The sequence below is a fragment of the Anarhichas minor genome, unplaced genomic scaffold (assembly GCF_050575085.1).
Source record: "Anarhichas minor isolate MPS153535 unplaced genomic scaffold, ASM5057508v1 ptg000021l, whole genome shotgun sequence".
Lineage (NCBI taxonomy): Eukaryota > Metazoa > Chordata > Actinopteri > Perciformes > Anarhichadidae > Anarhichas > Anarhichas minor.
The window spans coordinates 7,294,501-7,311,006 of NW_027466467.1; the positions used below are offsets into that span (position 1 = coordinate 7,294,501).

The 16,506-nt window shown below is 42.1% G+C and overlaps 2 protein-coding genes and 2 non-coding genes across 5 annotated transcripts; 1 reads left to right on the top strand and 3 right to left on the bottom strand.

The window, feature by feature from the left end:
* Positions 1-658: 658 nt before the first annotated feature.
* Positions 659-3,560, bottom strand: mustn1b (musculoskeletal, embryonic nuclear protein 1b). The gene is made up of 3 exons (XM_076096361.1): positions 3,326-3,560; positions 3,084-3,207; positions 659-1,774 (listed from the first exon to the last, which is right to left on the bottom strand). The coding sequence occupies exons 1-3, from the start codon at positions 3,332-3,334 to the stop codon at positions 1,659-1,661; spliced, it is 249 nt and encodes an 82-aa protein (XP_075952476.1). The 5' UTR covers positions 3,335-3,560; the 3' UTR covers positions 659-1,658.
* Positions 2,634-2,705, top strand: trnae-cuc (transfer RNA glutamic acid (anticodon CUC)). Its single transcript has one exon. It is a non-coding gene; the product is annotated as a tRNA-Glu (tRNA).
* Positions 3,561-5,119: 1,559 nt separating the features above from the next.
* stimate (STIM activating enhance) lies at positions 5,120-16,444 on the bottom strand. Of its 2 annotated transcripts, none has more exons than XM_076096359.1 (8): positions 15,488-16,439; positions 13,519-13,567; positions 13,328-13,423; positions 13,095-13,216; positions 12,734-12,846; positions 11,231-11,308; positions 10,888-11,031; positions 5,120-7,043 (listed from the first exon to the last, which is right to left on the bottom strand). In XM_076096359.1, the coding sequence occupies exons 1-8, from the start codon at positions 15,687-15,689 to the stop codon at positions 6,924-6,926; spliced, it is 924 nt and encodes a 307-aa protein (XP_075952474.1). In that variant the 5' UTR covers positions 15,690-16,439; the 3' UTR covers positions 5,120-6,923. The 2 variants fall into 2 exon arrangements, with proteins under 2 accessions (XP_075952474.1, XP_075952475.1); XM_076096360.1 differs by lacking the exon at positions 5,120-7,043 and adding an exon at positions 7,854-10,110 and having other exon boundaries at positions 15,488-16,444.
* On the bottom strand, positions 8,163-8,235 carry trnar-acg (transfer RNA arginine (anticodon ACG)). The gene has a single exon. It is a non-coding gene; the product is annotated as a tRNA-Arg (tRNA).
* Positions 16,445-16,506: the final 62 nt, after the last annotated feature.

A 16,506-nucleotide genomic window follows, 5' to 3' on the forward strand; every position in this document is an offset into this window, starting at 1 on the left:
TCTGTCACTCAACTTTCCCTGCTTCACTTGATGTCGGTGTTTATGTTATTTCCCAATTACCGGAGAGCAAACAGTAGAGGACTGTAAGTAAATCAGACAGACTCTTGTGTGTTTTCTTAAGTTAAATTATCCACCCCCAAAATAATGTTAACTGATTAATGGTAGATTTGGCCCATAGGTATAATGCATGCAGATGAATCAGACCATTGTGATGTAATACTGGGATGAATAAACCTTTCAAGGAAATCTGTGTGGACCACATTGATTTCACTTGAACATACACATTTTGACTGCAGGTTTATGCCACTTTGAACCTTTTTTTGAACCACTTTGAAATGGTCAGTAAAAAAAAAAAAAAGAACAAATAATCAGACAATCTTTGTCAACACTGATAATAAATCTCACATCTCATTTACAGTTCAACAGGTTTATGCCACTTTGAACCTTTTAAACAAACACTTTTTAATGTGGGCGAGCCGTCCTTTGCTCTCCATTTTTGGCAAGTCATCGTCGTCAGATGGCACTCTGTTTGGCACTGCGTTTGGCTCGCGTTGTCAAAGGATTCAAGACGGGCACTGGGCAAAACTGACCTGCTCATTTTGTGCCATATTTCTTAAACTTGATAATCTGCAGCACGGATGTCATAATACAGTGATAGATTCAGAGCTCATCTCACAACAGCAGGTGATTTGGGGCTTTGTTGTTAACCAGGTTGCTTTGAGTATTGGTTTAAACACTTCAATCATCTCAGCCAGGGCTGGATTAACCCACTAGAGGTCCTGGGGGGCAAAAATAAGCTGTGTGCCTCGCCCTGTGTATTGGTTAGTGATCAGTATTAGTGGTAACTTGATTAAGCTAAACTTAAATTGGTACAATGCACCATGTAAGCATAATATAAACTGAAACAATAAAGGCCTTTGTGTTTCCTTAAGGCCCATCATTTAAGTTTATACCATGATTTAAGTGGTTTATACAGCAATAACAATCAAATTAAAACCAGCAATAACAAATTGTTTGGCCACTTAGATAGAGGTGCTGACTTTGTCCGAACATGACGAATAATATTAAGGTTCAAGCTTACTTAGATTAACCATAAGACTGAGATAAATCTTCCCATTTGCTTGTATGTGTATATGAATGCAAACAGACGCTCTGTGCTTTTAGGCCTTATTGTGTTTGTAACCATAATGTTAGCACGTTACAGCACAGTCCTGCATCGACATAGAGCTCTTCAAGTTTGTATTTCCATACAAATTTCCCTCTTTTTGTAGTTTAGTACCAATAAAAAAACAACTTTAAATTTCAATACAGGAGAAATCATTTATTTAGGAAAAATGGTCAGTAAAAAAAAAAAAAAGAACAAATAATCAGACAATCTTTGTCAACACTGATAATAAATCTCACATCTCATTTCAACAGCCACATTACAATCCAACCCACTACATCCGTCTGCAGCACTGTGCAAATGACAAAGTAACTAAACTGCTTGCCTTAACAGGCTTGTCTTAACATACTTTTATGCCAGGCTTGGCATAAAAGTATACAATGTATCTCTCTTGAATCATCATCTCTTCATTAAGAAAATGTTTGCAATCCATATAATGCAGCATCACCAAGACTGGAGCATGCTTCTTCAAGTGTTTTCTTGTATCCTGTGTCTACTTGCTGAACACACTGGCTCCAGGAGCTTTGGCGGCAGCAGGCGTCCCCAGAGCCGTCTCTGTCCCCGTCCTCACGCCGCTGAACACAGACGGAGCCACTTTGCCCATACGCTCTGAACGCAGAGGGAGACACACACAACAGTCTCGTCAGAAAGTAGAATGCTTTAAACCTGGTGACTGCTCAGCCTCCACTTGGGTATCATTAATGGTGTTAGCATCATTAATGGTGTTAGCATCTGTCAGCAAGAGCACATTGCTAAAGGCAGCTGCAGATTACTTTGGCAATAAGTTAATCAAGAAATAATTAAATATAAAAGCCTAGCACAGGAAATATTTTTCATTAGTCAGCTACTGGATTATGTGGAGAAAACGCTGCAAAAATGCCCGCTGTGTTTCCAGCTTAATCTGTTTTAACAATTTGACAAATCCCACAACAGGCATTACAGTAACACAGCAGTCAGCAACAATACATCCAACCTGGCATAGTAAAAAAAGAGCTGATATGTGCACAGTATTTAGACAGCGTCACATATCTGTGTGTCTCTAAGATGGTATACTTGTAAAATATGAGGATGTGAAGTAACTCAAAATGAACGTAATTTTTGCTGTAAGTGGAGCAGTAGGCGAGCCCCAAACTGCCTGTTGAGGTATTTCACTTGAGCAAAAGTAATTAATTCCACCAGTGATTGTGTAACACACCTCCACATCCCCCTCCTGTTGCAGGGTTAATTATTAGAATTTTCATGAGAGCAGCCAGATGTAAAATGCAAGTGCAGAACGTTTGCTAGCATTAGCTAGCACTGCTGTGGGTATAGTAACATCAGCTCACCTATAGGAAACCGAAGTTATGTGCTAAACACACAGACTCCAACGGTCTTTTATTGACGATAATGTCTTTACTTGAAGAAAACCGATTAGCGCGTCCTCTGCTTGATATTTTTTTTAATTCTGCTGTGACACACGTCATAGACTTCCCTGGTGGTCTAGTGGTTAGGATTCGGCGCTCTCACCGCCGCGGCCCGGGTTCGATTCCCGGTCAGGGAACGCTTTTGTAACAAACTCACTTAAAGTCACGCTAACATAATTAAAAGATTCGCATGAGCCAATGCAGCAACGGGCAACTACACAAATATTGAAATTGATACAGAAATGCTTTATTAAATGCATGAATAAATAAATGTTGTTAATCAATTGGAAAATAGATTTCTACATTTCTATAAATCTACATTTATTCATTTCTGTATTTCTAATCATTTCCAACATTTATTTATTCATTTAATGGCGCATCTAAGTATTTACATATGTATTCATTTCGTCTTCTATTTATTTATTTTGCTTTTTATTTACATCTGACATGGTGTTACGCCACATGAGTGTTTTCTAGAGTCAGAGGAAACAGCATTAACAAAAGGCTTTACTCACCACACTCCACCATGACCTCATAGGTCTTACTCTTGACCTCGCCCTTCAGTCCCAGTTTACTGCGGGCTCCTTTCAGGTCCTCCACCTTCATCGGGGGACGCTTCTTCTTCTTCATCTCGGCTGGCTGGAGTGAATAACAAAGACGGGAAGGTTATGACTGTTAAGGGTGTTAAGAGGGTCTGTCTCAAAGCACTGTGTTCAATTTCTGTGAATATCAAAACACCATATTTAACCTAATTTACCTGTGACATGGTGATTGAAGTTGGCGTATTGATTCCACAGACACCTCTTTCCAGTGAGATTCGCTGGTTGTTTTCCTAGTGTGTGTCTTTGTCTCCCAGCAAGCCTGACCTTATATATAGTCCTGCTCCAGACCCAGTGAGTCAGTCAGGCCCCCTAACCCTGTTTCCCACTCTGCCTGTTGTCAGAGTGTATTATTAGGTGTGACGTGAGGGATGGTACAGCTGCAATGGGTCTCCCACCTTTTAACGATAAGCTTACAGGCCAACAGCTGATAATTCAGGACACAACATAAGTGACTGCCCCTGGTAAAGATACCCTTTTTTTAAATGTTGTTGTGGGACTTGTGTCCACCACCTCCCTGCAGCTCCAGTAGCTGGGACTCTGCCTGTCCATTGCTACAACTTGATTAAAGTCATTTTTGGGGGGGGGGGGGGGGGGGGGGGTCTTGTAAAAAGCATTTCCACATGATCCAACAAAAACCAGGAGAGCTGAGAAAACTGTCTGATTTGAGTTACATGAGGTCCATCAATGCTTTTCCAATATGAGTTATAGTCTTCAGCTCAGCTGTGGCCCCAGAGTAGCTTTTTTATTAGTTAATCTACAGATCCAACAGCAATAATCAGGTGCTTAACAAGCACAAATGACAAAAATGGATGCTTGTATTTTTAGCCTCGGCAGGTCTACAGCGAGGTTTGGTTTGGTGTTAGAATTCAGTATATGCATAAAGATATGTATATAAATATGTATAAAGACAAGTAGGGAAGACCAAGTAGCCTAGATATTATTTGGGGTTATTATTTCATTTACTAAATTATCACATTATCATAAAATAGCAGATGATAAATATAAACATGAAGGGTTCAGTTGTTGTGAACACGTTGTTTTGCTCAATTCATAATATTACATCATTCTCATCTTAAAACTTCTACTTCATAATGTGTGTGACAGATTTATTTTGAGCCAAGTTGATTTTTTTCCCCTTATTAGATTAAAGTAAAGCAGACAGTTAAAGCAATACTGAGCGGTCAGAACACCTGGCATCATAACGTGAAATTGAGGCGTTACTGTTAACTGTGCGGTGACGGACAAACTGAGTCACTATTTTAAAAACGACAAACTGGGCGACGCAGAGAGAATCTGAAAGATACATTGAAGTAGCATCACAGTCCCAGGATAGTCTTCCAGTCGGAGAGTGTTGCCTCCACAGATTTAAAAACTCAACACACAATCTCACGCGCATGTGGTTATTCCTGATCAATCTTCTCAAAGTTGCCATCATCACTGCATGTCTCACAATAAAATACACGTTTGTGGAGGTGCTTATTAGAGCCTTACACGTGCAAGGCTTAAGGTAATCAGTGTTTTGTCGCACATCTCTCTCAAACTCCTCTCGCAAGTTAAACTATGATGGGCCATAGTAGCTACTACAACCTGTACTTCAAAATCGTGATGCTGGTGTTACTGGGATATGATGATGTCATTGATTTTTAAGAGCTTCTGAAGGAAGACAATGACGCTTGATGCTAAATGTGCGTCTTCCCTTCGCTGTTTGTAAGAAGTTACCAGCTGGATGTATTTTTGGACATAGAATCATTCATGACTGAAGGTCGGATGGCTCCAGTGGCGACTGCACTTCTAACCAAATCTGTGGTGTGTGTCAAAGCGCTGCCTCAAGTGGTGAAGAACAGCAATGCACACATTAATAGGATGGTGCTACGTTTCTTGTGTACTGACACGGGGAAGAATCTCTAACTCTCATACAAGCTGTAGTAGAAATGAATCAGCTTCCATGATAGTGTATCACATTCTTTATTGGAAAAAGCATTTAGAATGACAACTTACCTCCGTCACTTGCCATTATAACTATCATCTAGTTAGTTTCACTTTGCTAAATACTTAAAGCCCTCTTTGTCCTGGCTGAGCAGAGAGTGACCATAACAGCTGCAAGATGCTACACTTTTGCTCTTTTTAAAATGTCATTTATTCCCTGCCAACATGCCAAAAACATCAAAATGAAATCATCGCCATCACCGAACTTACCACAGTCACAGTGCATGTCACTCTGCGTTTACTTTAAAGAGGACCAGCAGACACGCCCACGTGAACACATGCATCCAGCACATGCCAGTACATGCAGGTATACTATACACTGGCATGGGCTCGCTCACACACACACACACGCACGCACACACGCTCACACACACCCACACCCTTTCCCCCCCGACTGTCTGGTCCACAGTAACTTAACAGTTTCAAGGTCTTTGCATGTCACATTCTTAACATCAGAGCCAGCTGAATGCTGCTTCAATGCCTGCACATCTGGAGCTCTGGATAAAACAGTCCCAAAAATATATATCAAACCAAGAAAAAAACACCTGCTGGTAATTTCACTCAGGCACATTATTGTAACAAAAATAAAATCACACAAACACAAAAGGAAAGGTGAAAGCTGTGATGAATTGGAACTTGTGCATATCTACTCTCCCTGTTGGAGTTCAGGAATAAAGAACACTTTTGGAAGAAGCATAGTCACCTTTTTGGCCCAAAAATAAAACACACTATTAAAAAAAACAACCCGACAACTTATGAGACAAAAGACATTCAGAGACAAAGAACACACGATCAGAGCACATCAGTAAAACGGTCACCAACAAACGGAGACGGCAGTCTTGAGTCTACAGACGAGACGACACATGCGGAGCTGATATTAGACGGATGTTGCATTGTGGTACTTGTAGTCCTGCAGGTTTGACAGTTGAAAGGTCAGGAGATACAAACGGAAGGTTGCTGCAGGCGTTAATGTGCTCCCTTTGACACGAGCAACAGTACAACACAAGATATGTAGTTCAGTGTGTAACTGGAAAGTGTTCGGAGTTGCATCAATACAGTGATTCAAGCACTCTGACGTGATGCCTATCTAAATTAGAGGCGTGTCTGTAAACACCCTCTCTCTCTCTCTCACACACACACACACACACACACTCATACAGGCATCACAGGTCATGGTGGTACATCTATATGGCAAAACAAAGGACAAAGTTTAAATGGAATCTACATCAGGAATACAATCATTTCAGAGGACACGTTAGACTATCACATGTAACAAACCCATTGAACACTTTTGTTTGCATGCTGTTTGGTTCTGTTGTGGCCATTTAGATTCGTCACTGATCCTGGACCATCGCCCCCCCGGTACACACTGCCACCAAGAGTCCAAACAGTATTAGACCAGTGTTAAGGTTTTTCCTATTATGCATACATGAAGGATTTAACAATGTTATGTTTGTTCATGGTGGGATTCTCTTCCCCATTCTTTTAAAACACTCAGCCAAGGAGTGATCCGATGTAACCTGGTTAACCAAAAACAATATCTCCCAGCGTGTTAAATAAATTCCCACGCTAGACTCTAGTTTATGCAGAAGTCCTCCAGGAGTCAACAATAAAAGGACTTCAGTTCTTCTGTCATCCTATGTGTGAAAAGATTGGGTCAACTCCCAACGCTGACACTGGATCTGTGGAGGTGCGGGGAACGTTTGTGCGAGAGGACGACAGCTACCGGAGGAAATGTGATCGTAGCAGTTCAGCGAGGAACACGGGTCAAACGGGGATCCCCATGCGAAGCTTCTTCTTCTTCTTCTTCACCGTCTTCAGGCCGGTGAGCCGTCGGACATCGTCTTCATCGGACTCGTCCATCTCATCGTCTGCTGAGAAAAGGATCTGCAAAACATAAGAGAGAAACAGACACATAGTAGGCAGACAGGCTCATGGTACCACTAGAAAGGCAGACTGCATTTCACAAAAATAGACCACCAAAAAAAAGGCCTAATCTTTGCAAAATTGTGGTTGGTTGGTAAAAATATTCAGCTTTAAATGGCTGAATGTTGTAACACGAATCACAGGTACATCCTTAATCCTCAGACACTGGATTATAATGGGGGAAGGAGAAGCGGCACAGAGGAGCTTCTGAAAGACACAACATCGCCTGATTTTCTCCACTTGCACTGAGGATGTGACGTAAAACTACGGGACTTTGCTGTGATTAATAAAATTATTTAGTTTTTCACCTCCATTAAGTCGAGGGTCTCCAGAAATTCATAGCAGTGAAACACTGTGAGCTGGCATTGGATGAGTATTATTGTGATTGTTTAATGTTTTTCTTTTTTAGGAGAACCAAACCTACGGGGCTGGTAAATGGATGCACATACTGTATATGCATAGATATATAGATATATATATAGAGCTTTCCTAGTTTTAGCGATCACTCAAAGCACTTTACATTCACCCATTCACACACACATTCATACCCGGGTGGCAGAGGTTTCCATACATACTGCTTTGTGTGGGTTGACATGAAAAGTGACGTGTCTCTGTTCATCTTTTCTCTACATGCCCTGTTATATGCATAACCTATAAGCTTGTTCTGTATATTGAATATTAAAAAACACACCCAGAGTACAGTGAGTGCTGTCTCAGTCCTCAGTCCAAAACATATGAATGCATTGAAAAAAAGACAAATGTAATCATTGCAAAAGTTCAAAACAGGTTTTAATCTCACGCAATATCCTGCCTCAATACATATTTGTTGGCATTCAGCCTCTCAAAACAGCATTAACGCCTGCCATCGCGCGCACACACACACACACAGGAGAGGCTCGCCACATAATAACAGACTTTCAAAGCTTCATTCAAAAAACCTCAATAGAAGCCCTGAATGTAAAAATAGAACATGACATTTGGCATACATTTAGTCATCTATTAATAACAGTAATTTTCTGTCCCTTATGACATTAGCTAGTGAAACATTTCAGCCTAATATGCACATAAGAGCAAAAAATTCGAGCTAGCCAGGAGTCGAACCTAGAATCTTCTGATCCGTAGTCAGACGCGTTATCCATTGCGCCACTAGCCCGGCCTCTGATCACACTCTGCTGCTGAACAGAAAAACAACTGTTTCGGCAGAGCTCGCCCATCCCCCACCGCTCAGCGCTCTGCTGAAAGCATGCTCCCCAGGGTTAGCTGCACAACACAAGCGACTAGTAAACTAGACCATGAAGCTGGCTTTTGTTTGCACCGCTTTGACTATTGACATGTTAAAAAGCCCCGTAAAGCAGCTTTACATTTCCTTTCACGATCTGAAAAAATGTACCCACTGACCAGAAATTCAACTAGTATTCATAACAGAAACAACACCATGTTGTTTAAATCATTTTGCACAACGAATAACTTTCACAAATATCAGAAAACCCAAACCTGCACGCACACGTGATTACTTCCTCTTGACTTCTGTCTGACCTGTACTTATCTCGGCCTCATTATAGGACCATAGAAGGAACAATACCACCGTGTGCAACAGCCCGTTCAACAGCAGTTAAACAGAGAAGTGACGCATGTTTGGGTTATAAATCAACATCACTCGTAACAAATGAGGAGACGATTCATTACGAGCTGCTGTTAACTCCAACAAGAAGGAAGTGACGGGTTCTTTTTATATCTGTATTGTTAAACTGGTCATAACAGAGTGTCCTACTTAAGTCTCACATAAAGGGACTCATCTGTTCAAATTAATATTAGATATGACAGATTCAGTTGGTGGTCATGGTGTAACAAAGGCCCCCACAGCTCCCTGGTGATAAGGTGCCTATGATTCAGCTCTCTCACCGCCGTGGCCACCGGTTCGATTCCCGGCCTGGGAACAAATCTTTCAAGGGTTTCACAGCTACTGCACTAAATCAGCTGCCTGCTCTTTAAGAGCCTTCTGGTCTCACAAATAGACAAAATCATCATCATCATCATCTCTTAGGTCACTTAAGTTATCATCATCCTTATTCCCTCTTCCTTTCTTTTTCTGTTCATCCTCCTCTTCCTTGTCTTCTTGTGAGCTCAATTACAATGATAACACAAAAGACAGAGTGCCACAACTTGCTATGAGCAACAGTGGCCGGAGCTTGTGACTATGATGAATTAGTGGTTGAAATCTATTTGTATGAAATCATCGGTATAATTTGATCAGTGTGAGTGTCCTTCCACCGTGCTGGACTTCTCTGTGATAGAAGTTCTGAGTGACAACTTGTGGTGCAACGGATCATAAAACTCACGGTTCGGATCAGCACAAAAGATAAAAAGGGAGCAAATATAACTTTTTTTTTTTGCCACCGATACTAACTACCAATCATTGATGATCCAGATTGTTGTTTGATTATAGCGTCCCAATAATCATTTCAACAACTCTGAAGTCCGTAAACCATCAAAAATTCTAAATATATCCTTTGACTTTGTTAAGTCACCTATATTGGGGTTTTTTCCTCATGAAAAAACACTATTTAAATGATGATGTAATAAAAGATTGTATTTTTATGAATTAAAACAAATCTTGTAATTAGTAGTTTTAATAATGTATTATAAGCTGCTTAGAGCTAGTGTAAAGAGGTCATAATTCATCTCTAATATCTATTTATGTTGTTGTGAAAACGTCTCAGTACCAGATATCACAAAGTTCCACAGGAACACCACTAGAGGCCGTATGTGATACTCCGACCACTGTTCGACTCCATCAAAGGCCAGAGATTACACAGCGCATCCCTTAAATAAAGTTATTATTATTAATGAGAACATACACAGACGTCCCTGGAGGTCTAGTGGTGAGGATTCATCGCTCTCACTGCCGCGGCCTGGATTCCATTCCCGGTCAGGGAACATCATATTATCAAGAATGCGTGATCAGAAACAGTGTTGTAGTTCATCATTCATACATGCGGCCTTTGAAGAACCCTACGGTCGAAAAGTCCTGAGGTGGAGGAAAGATATGAAGGAGGATTCATAAGGTTTCAGGAAGAGACAACTGCGGTGCTCAGGGAAGCCGACTCCACTAAATATGATAATATTGATGATGTCATTATGATTTGTTACATGTTCAAAATAAATACACATGAATCAAATTAAACAAAATGGCTGTTGGTTATGAGTCACTGTGACTCACATTCACCAACATAAGTCCCATTATAATAGAACTTTATGAAAATAATTTCTAAATCAGTGCAAACAAAGCGTAGAATTTGTTTTCATGGACGGCTGAAGGGTGCGTCACTTCAAAAGGTTGCTGCCGCAAGGAATTGTTTGTGTGGGGGGGGGGGGGGGGGTGGTATTATCTCCTTTCCTTTTCGTAAAGGATGCTCCAGTGTTCCCTAAGCTAAGGAGATAAGAAAGGAAGCAATGAAGCATCTTTCCTTAGCATTTAGAAAATTCGACTAGCTCTCATCGTTAAAATACTTTCGGGTCATTTCACTCAGTTAGGAACCGTCCTAAGTAAAAAAACACTTTTCAACCACAGCCCAGATTTGTGTGAGACATCGAGGGTAAACGTTGAAATGGAAATAAGCTCGTGCCAGACTGGTGTCATGACTTCATGTGTTGGTGGGCGTACGGATGGTTGGTAGTGAACCATGATCTAGGCCACCGAAACAGCTCGAGAACACGTTCCTCTTCAGACTGAGCGAGTGCAGAACTAGTACCAAGCAAGTTCCTTTCTTGTCACTAAGGTGTCTGCATTACTAGTGAGACTTACCTCTGACTCGGAGTCGTCATGGGACAGAGCTCGTCTGTAGCGCACCTTGCTGTTCCCCCGTGAGTCCTCCTCTCTCTCCTCCAGCTTTGCTTTTGTCCTGTGCTTCTTCATTAGGAAATTATCTACCACCCAGAACATGAGGGCCTAAAAGAAAACACAGAAAATACTGTGAATGATATTAAAAGAGGGGATTTTTCTTATATTATACACTGAAACTCAGACAATGTTTTTACATTTACACACACACACACACACACAATAGAGTGGCCAGGGTAAACGAACAAACTCTAGACACGTGCAGTATTGGTGTAACCGGATCAACACATGGTAACAGCAGACTTACGTTGATGAAGAACGGAACGATGAGCATGACGATGGCCAGTTCCAGGTCAGGATTCTCTATGGGGTTGAGGAGAGTCAGCTGCGACAAAAACACAAACATATACAACACACACACAAGCACAGACATAAGCATATACACAGAAACACAGACAGCACTCCAGGCCTCAGACTAAAAGTTCAGAGCTCAGTAGGAGCAATAATAAAGTAGAAGGAGGGTCGACTGGAGCACACAACACAACTTGGAACATCATCATCATCATCTGTATATGCATCAATAAAAGATTAAAATGTTTAATTGTAATGATGTCCTTCGACCTTTACAAAAGAAAAGCTGAATGCCTGGCAGGCTACCAAAATGCAAACATTTCTGCATGTGCATGGTAGATGGAGCTAAATAGGACTTATTCTCAAGTTTAAAATAACTACTGTGGTATCACATTTATAGTCATTGGTGCTGTTTCTACAGACCACTAGTAGGGCATGTTGTGAAGCTTCAACAGATGTCCCTGGTGGTCTAGTAGTGGTTCGGATTCGGCGCTCTCACCGCCGCGGCCTGGGTTTGATTCCCGGTCAGGGAACACGCAATGTCTTTCTCAATTGTAATGTTACGTTCAGAACTGTGGATATCACACTGTGTAATATCTAAGAACTACACAGAACTACATAGACAGGTGTAGCGATACACACTCATGTTCCACACTGGTCTACAGGTGGAGGAAAACACACAAAGAAACACATTAGCGCTAAGAAAGGCAGCTGGAAAATTACAGCACATAAATATGGATGCAAATGATACAGTAATCTGCTTTTGCATATTTTTTTGGGGGGAGGGGTTAAGCATTAAACACCTTTGTTGATAAGATTGAAGAGGGTTATCTGGAGACTTTTGTGTTGAACCGTAGCTTTCCGGACCACTTGATCACCTCGCCATTCATGTGCGAAGACAAACGGGCCACTTACGCTCCTACTACATTCACATTGAAATAGCAGGAACGATGGCACATTTACACCAGGGATTACAGAGAGAATGCCCTGAAAAGGCTAAACAATCATCCCCAATGTAAAAGCACTTATCTTTGACTTCAAGAAAAGGTGTGTACACACAGTACATGCACACATGAAACCAGCTTAATGTGTGAAACCTAAACAGAAGTGTCAATTCAAATGTGTAATGAGTTTTTCCAAATTCATCAAGTGTTTTAGTTCTCACTCTTTGTTGATCACAATACTCTGCATCTTCAGCAAGTTAATGCAAAACCCGCCAAGTATTTTCAAATGGAGCAAACAGCGACAGTGACGGGAGCTGACAGAGCAACATGGGGAGTGAGAGCTGCTGCTGTATAGTCTTTATTATAGTGTAAATAAAGGGTATTTTTCCTTGACAAATCCCTCTGATGGGGTCAAAATCAGGCTAATAATAACTGAGAGAGAACACTTCATGATCATCATGACATTTCTGGAGACTCTTGTTTTCAAATGGGTTTAACTCCTTTATTTTTCTGACCTTCTTCCACTGGGGGATGAGGAGGACCAGCATGATAAGGACTTTCTCAAACACCATGATGAGGATGTAGAGGATACACTGGCCCAACCACGCTGTGCACTGCACTGGCTCTCCTGCGCGTGCACACACACACACACACACACACACACACACAGAGGAAAAGAGAGAACGATTTCTGTCCAAAAAATCTGCTTAGGTATGTGTACAGTTTATGCAGCACAGATTGTTTACAAGTTTTCTGCTTCTGTGATACACAAAGTGTTTCAGGGACAAAAGAGGCACTGTAAGAAATGACATCGCAGCACTGCATTACTGAGGGCAGCAAGCTGCCACTTTACAACTCTCACACATTGGTCCTCACCATATTCACCGAAACGCAGAGAGTCCCACTGCCTCCACTCTACAATCGCACTGACGGCTCTCACCCCAGCATAGATCAGCAACATGCCCAGAGAAGCATCCAACAGGAAGTTAATGAGGTATCTGGGAGAGACAGAGGAGTGAATGTCATTTTAAATCGGCAGTCAGAGCTTTCCTACCGGACAACCTGATGATTCACGATGTCTAGAACTTTCAAAGACAGGATTGACTCACAGAGAGCAAGGATCCTCCTCTGTGAGGTCTGACAGGTAGACGTTAGCAAAGTGGATAAACAGCATCCCAATGGCCTGTTTTGATGTGTCCAGGAACCTGCAGAGAGAGAGACAGACAGGACGGTTCATATGCTCCACAGGATTCATTTGATGCCTTAGCAGAGAAATGATGTTAAGTCGGCTCAGCCTTACCAGATCCTCCAGGGTCTCCGCTCATGTTTTGGCTCCCTGAAGCGTTTCACTGTGGAGAAAAGAGATGGTGGGATTTTAACACAGATCACTCATGAACACAGAGGAACACAGAATCAATCAAACAGGATATCTTTTGTTTGTATTTAACCGAGTTACAACCCTCAGGCGAGCTGTTATGGGTCCAATGAGCATTTCGTTGGTTTTATAGGAGGCTGTTTGTTTGGTTCCATTGAAAATCGTACCTTCAACTGACATATTTATGCTTTGGAAATGAGGGCTGACGTTCCCCTCTGTGCAGTTTAACCATCACACAACATCAACAGTCTCTCATCGACCCTACGTGAAACTGCATAGCATCTATTTGTGAGACAGACTGCACAAAAACAGGCTAATGGCGATATGTTGTTGGTCACAGTAGGAAGCAGAACTAACGGCCCGAGACCAGAACCCGCAACACATGACCTACTACGCTGTGCAGCAGCTGTGAAATGATTAATCTGATCCCCGTATTTTCAGTTCACTGCTAAGTTTACAGGAAACAGAGACATGTTTCATTTTTAAAGATGGCCAAAAGGGAGAAGTGGATCAGACTCTAAATACTTCGGTGTTACCTCACAACCTCACCAAGTTAAGAAACATAGAAGGAATAAAATGACAAAGATTGGGCTGTTTGTGTAACAAAGATAACAAACTCTACAATTTACTAAATGTATGAATGTGGTGCCTAAATGATGGGCTTCTTAGAAGACCTCACTGTAATTAATCCCTGTGTGTAAAGGAATAACAAGGCTTTAAAGCGAGAAGGCTCACAGTGTAACACAATTGCGGCTTGTTTTTCATGACACTACCATCTCCTTTTATCTCCTACACAAAGCTGCATAATGAGAGAACATTTTCTAACATCAGACACATCATCATTAGAACATCGTCGGTCAACGCTGTGATACCTCAGCTGGACTATTACCTTCTACACAAGCCCCTTACTTCACAAAGAGAACAACCTCCCCTCTCACTAAATACTGTGGTGTCGCCCCAACCATTTACTCAAGGCTTTTTGTGTTTTCATGCAGGCGAGCTACACTGTGACCTCAGTTTCTGCTTTGAGCTCAAGTATGACTTCAGACTAAACACACCCTGTGTTCAGCTGGGTGTGATGTGAATGGAGGCAGAGGCCTCCTCCCTTCTGCTCAGAGAGAAAAAAAGAAAGTCTAAAATGCTGAACATTCCTCATACCTGTGAAGCTGCTGGGACACACACAACTGAAGGTGCTCTCGTTAGGTCACACAGCTGTCAGTGCTGACCGAATTTAACCTAGGCTTAAGCCAGAGTGTGATTTTTCTGTGTGTGCAATGCAGTATGTTCTTGAAATGCAGACTTACCAATTCTTCCATAACACTCCCAGTAAAGAGAGAGGATAATGATGTTTTCTTTACTGTGAAGCAGCTGGTAATGTATCTTACTTCGTAAAAAGTTTCTCTTATATCTACTATGGGACAGTTTTTTGTCTGCAAATCAGTATTACACAAATGAATTGTTATTGCAGGCGCATATCACAGTTTGAGTGAGCATCAAGGTAAGAAACTGACATTTCTCCCCTGACTTCATTACTTTTTTGAACAAACTGTGACTGCCATCTGCAAAACACAACTCCTAATCTCGTGTGAACCTCTCTCAATTTAACCTGAGGGACGCACATATGTAGCAGGGACGTTCAAACATGTGCAGGGAGGTGTGTAGAGAGTAAGCAGCTTTTATTAAACCCACAGCCAATAACTTCAACAGAAGAAGTCTCGTGCACTGAGCCTGCTGTATCTCTGTCTATCGTGTTATTGTTGTTGTTCTCCTGTAACAGACTCGGGCACGAGCCTCACAGCTGATATCAATGACAGAGTTTGATTAACTGAGTGATGCTATTGGATAATTGCCCGGTCACGTCAGTATGTGTCAGGTATGTGGTTGTCATACTCACACATCAGGGTGCTGAAAGCCACCACAGCCAGAAGTCCTTGCAGAAAAATCCCGAACGAGTCCATCAAGGCGCCGTTCTCGCACCCCCGGTTGTCGGTACCGGGCGTCGGAGTGGCGGACACCGACGTGTTGGCAATGGACACTGGTCCTGGACGTGCCAGCGCCACCTCTCCGAGCTGGGACAGCATGTTGACTCCAGCCATGGGACAGAAGAGCTGGAGGACGAGAACTAGCTGATTAAAAGCCGAGAGCAGTAGCTTTTTCACGGACTCCTTGTGTGCTTGTGTCCTCTCCAGCGACTGTTGGTCAGCTAATCGATATGTTAAGCTGGACAGTCCTCGGTGAAAGATGGTGGCATCCTCTGCCTTCCAGGCGCACACTCATCCTCCTGCTTCAGTCATAGCGGGTGTTGTGATTAAAGTAAAGCCACAAAAGGTTACTAGAAGTTGCAGTAACTGTTAAGCCTACTCGTCCACACACTGCAACATTAACGAATCAGTTGCTAATTTAGAAGGTCCGTGCAGCAGTGACCTGGACTATGATGGCTACCGTTAGTGTCAGACACGGCACATACACGTGTCATGCAGCTACTTAAACAGACAAAACCAATGCTGTCACTTATTTAAAATGTGCTGCACAATGCAGGCCAACCAGAAGGGACATTTTTGCAGTTCCAGTGTGGGGAAAAAAAGGAGCTCCATCGGCTGATGCTATCATTGCTCACCTAGCTAGCTCCAAGCTAAATACTCAGCTGCATTAAGCTAACGCAAGGCTAGCACACATATTCAGTCTCTGGCGCTACAAACTACGGTTGCAGCGGTTTTTATTGTGACTCTAACGCTCGAAAAATATAGCTCGTCTTAATATACTTTAAAAAGGAATAATTGCAGGTCACGGTTTGCGTACATCCAGCTGCTCCCCTGCCCAACAGTGCACACTCATGTTGGCAGACGTCGGGTCACGTGGCCCACGTCACTACGAAATGCATGCTGGAAAATGTATGACACTGCTGAACAAAAA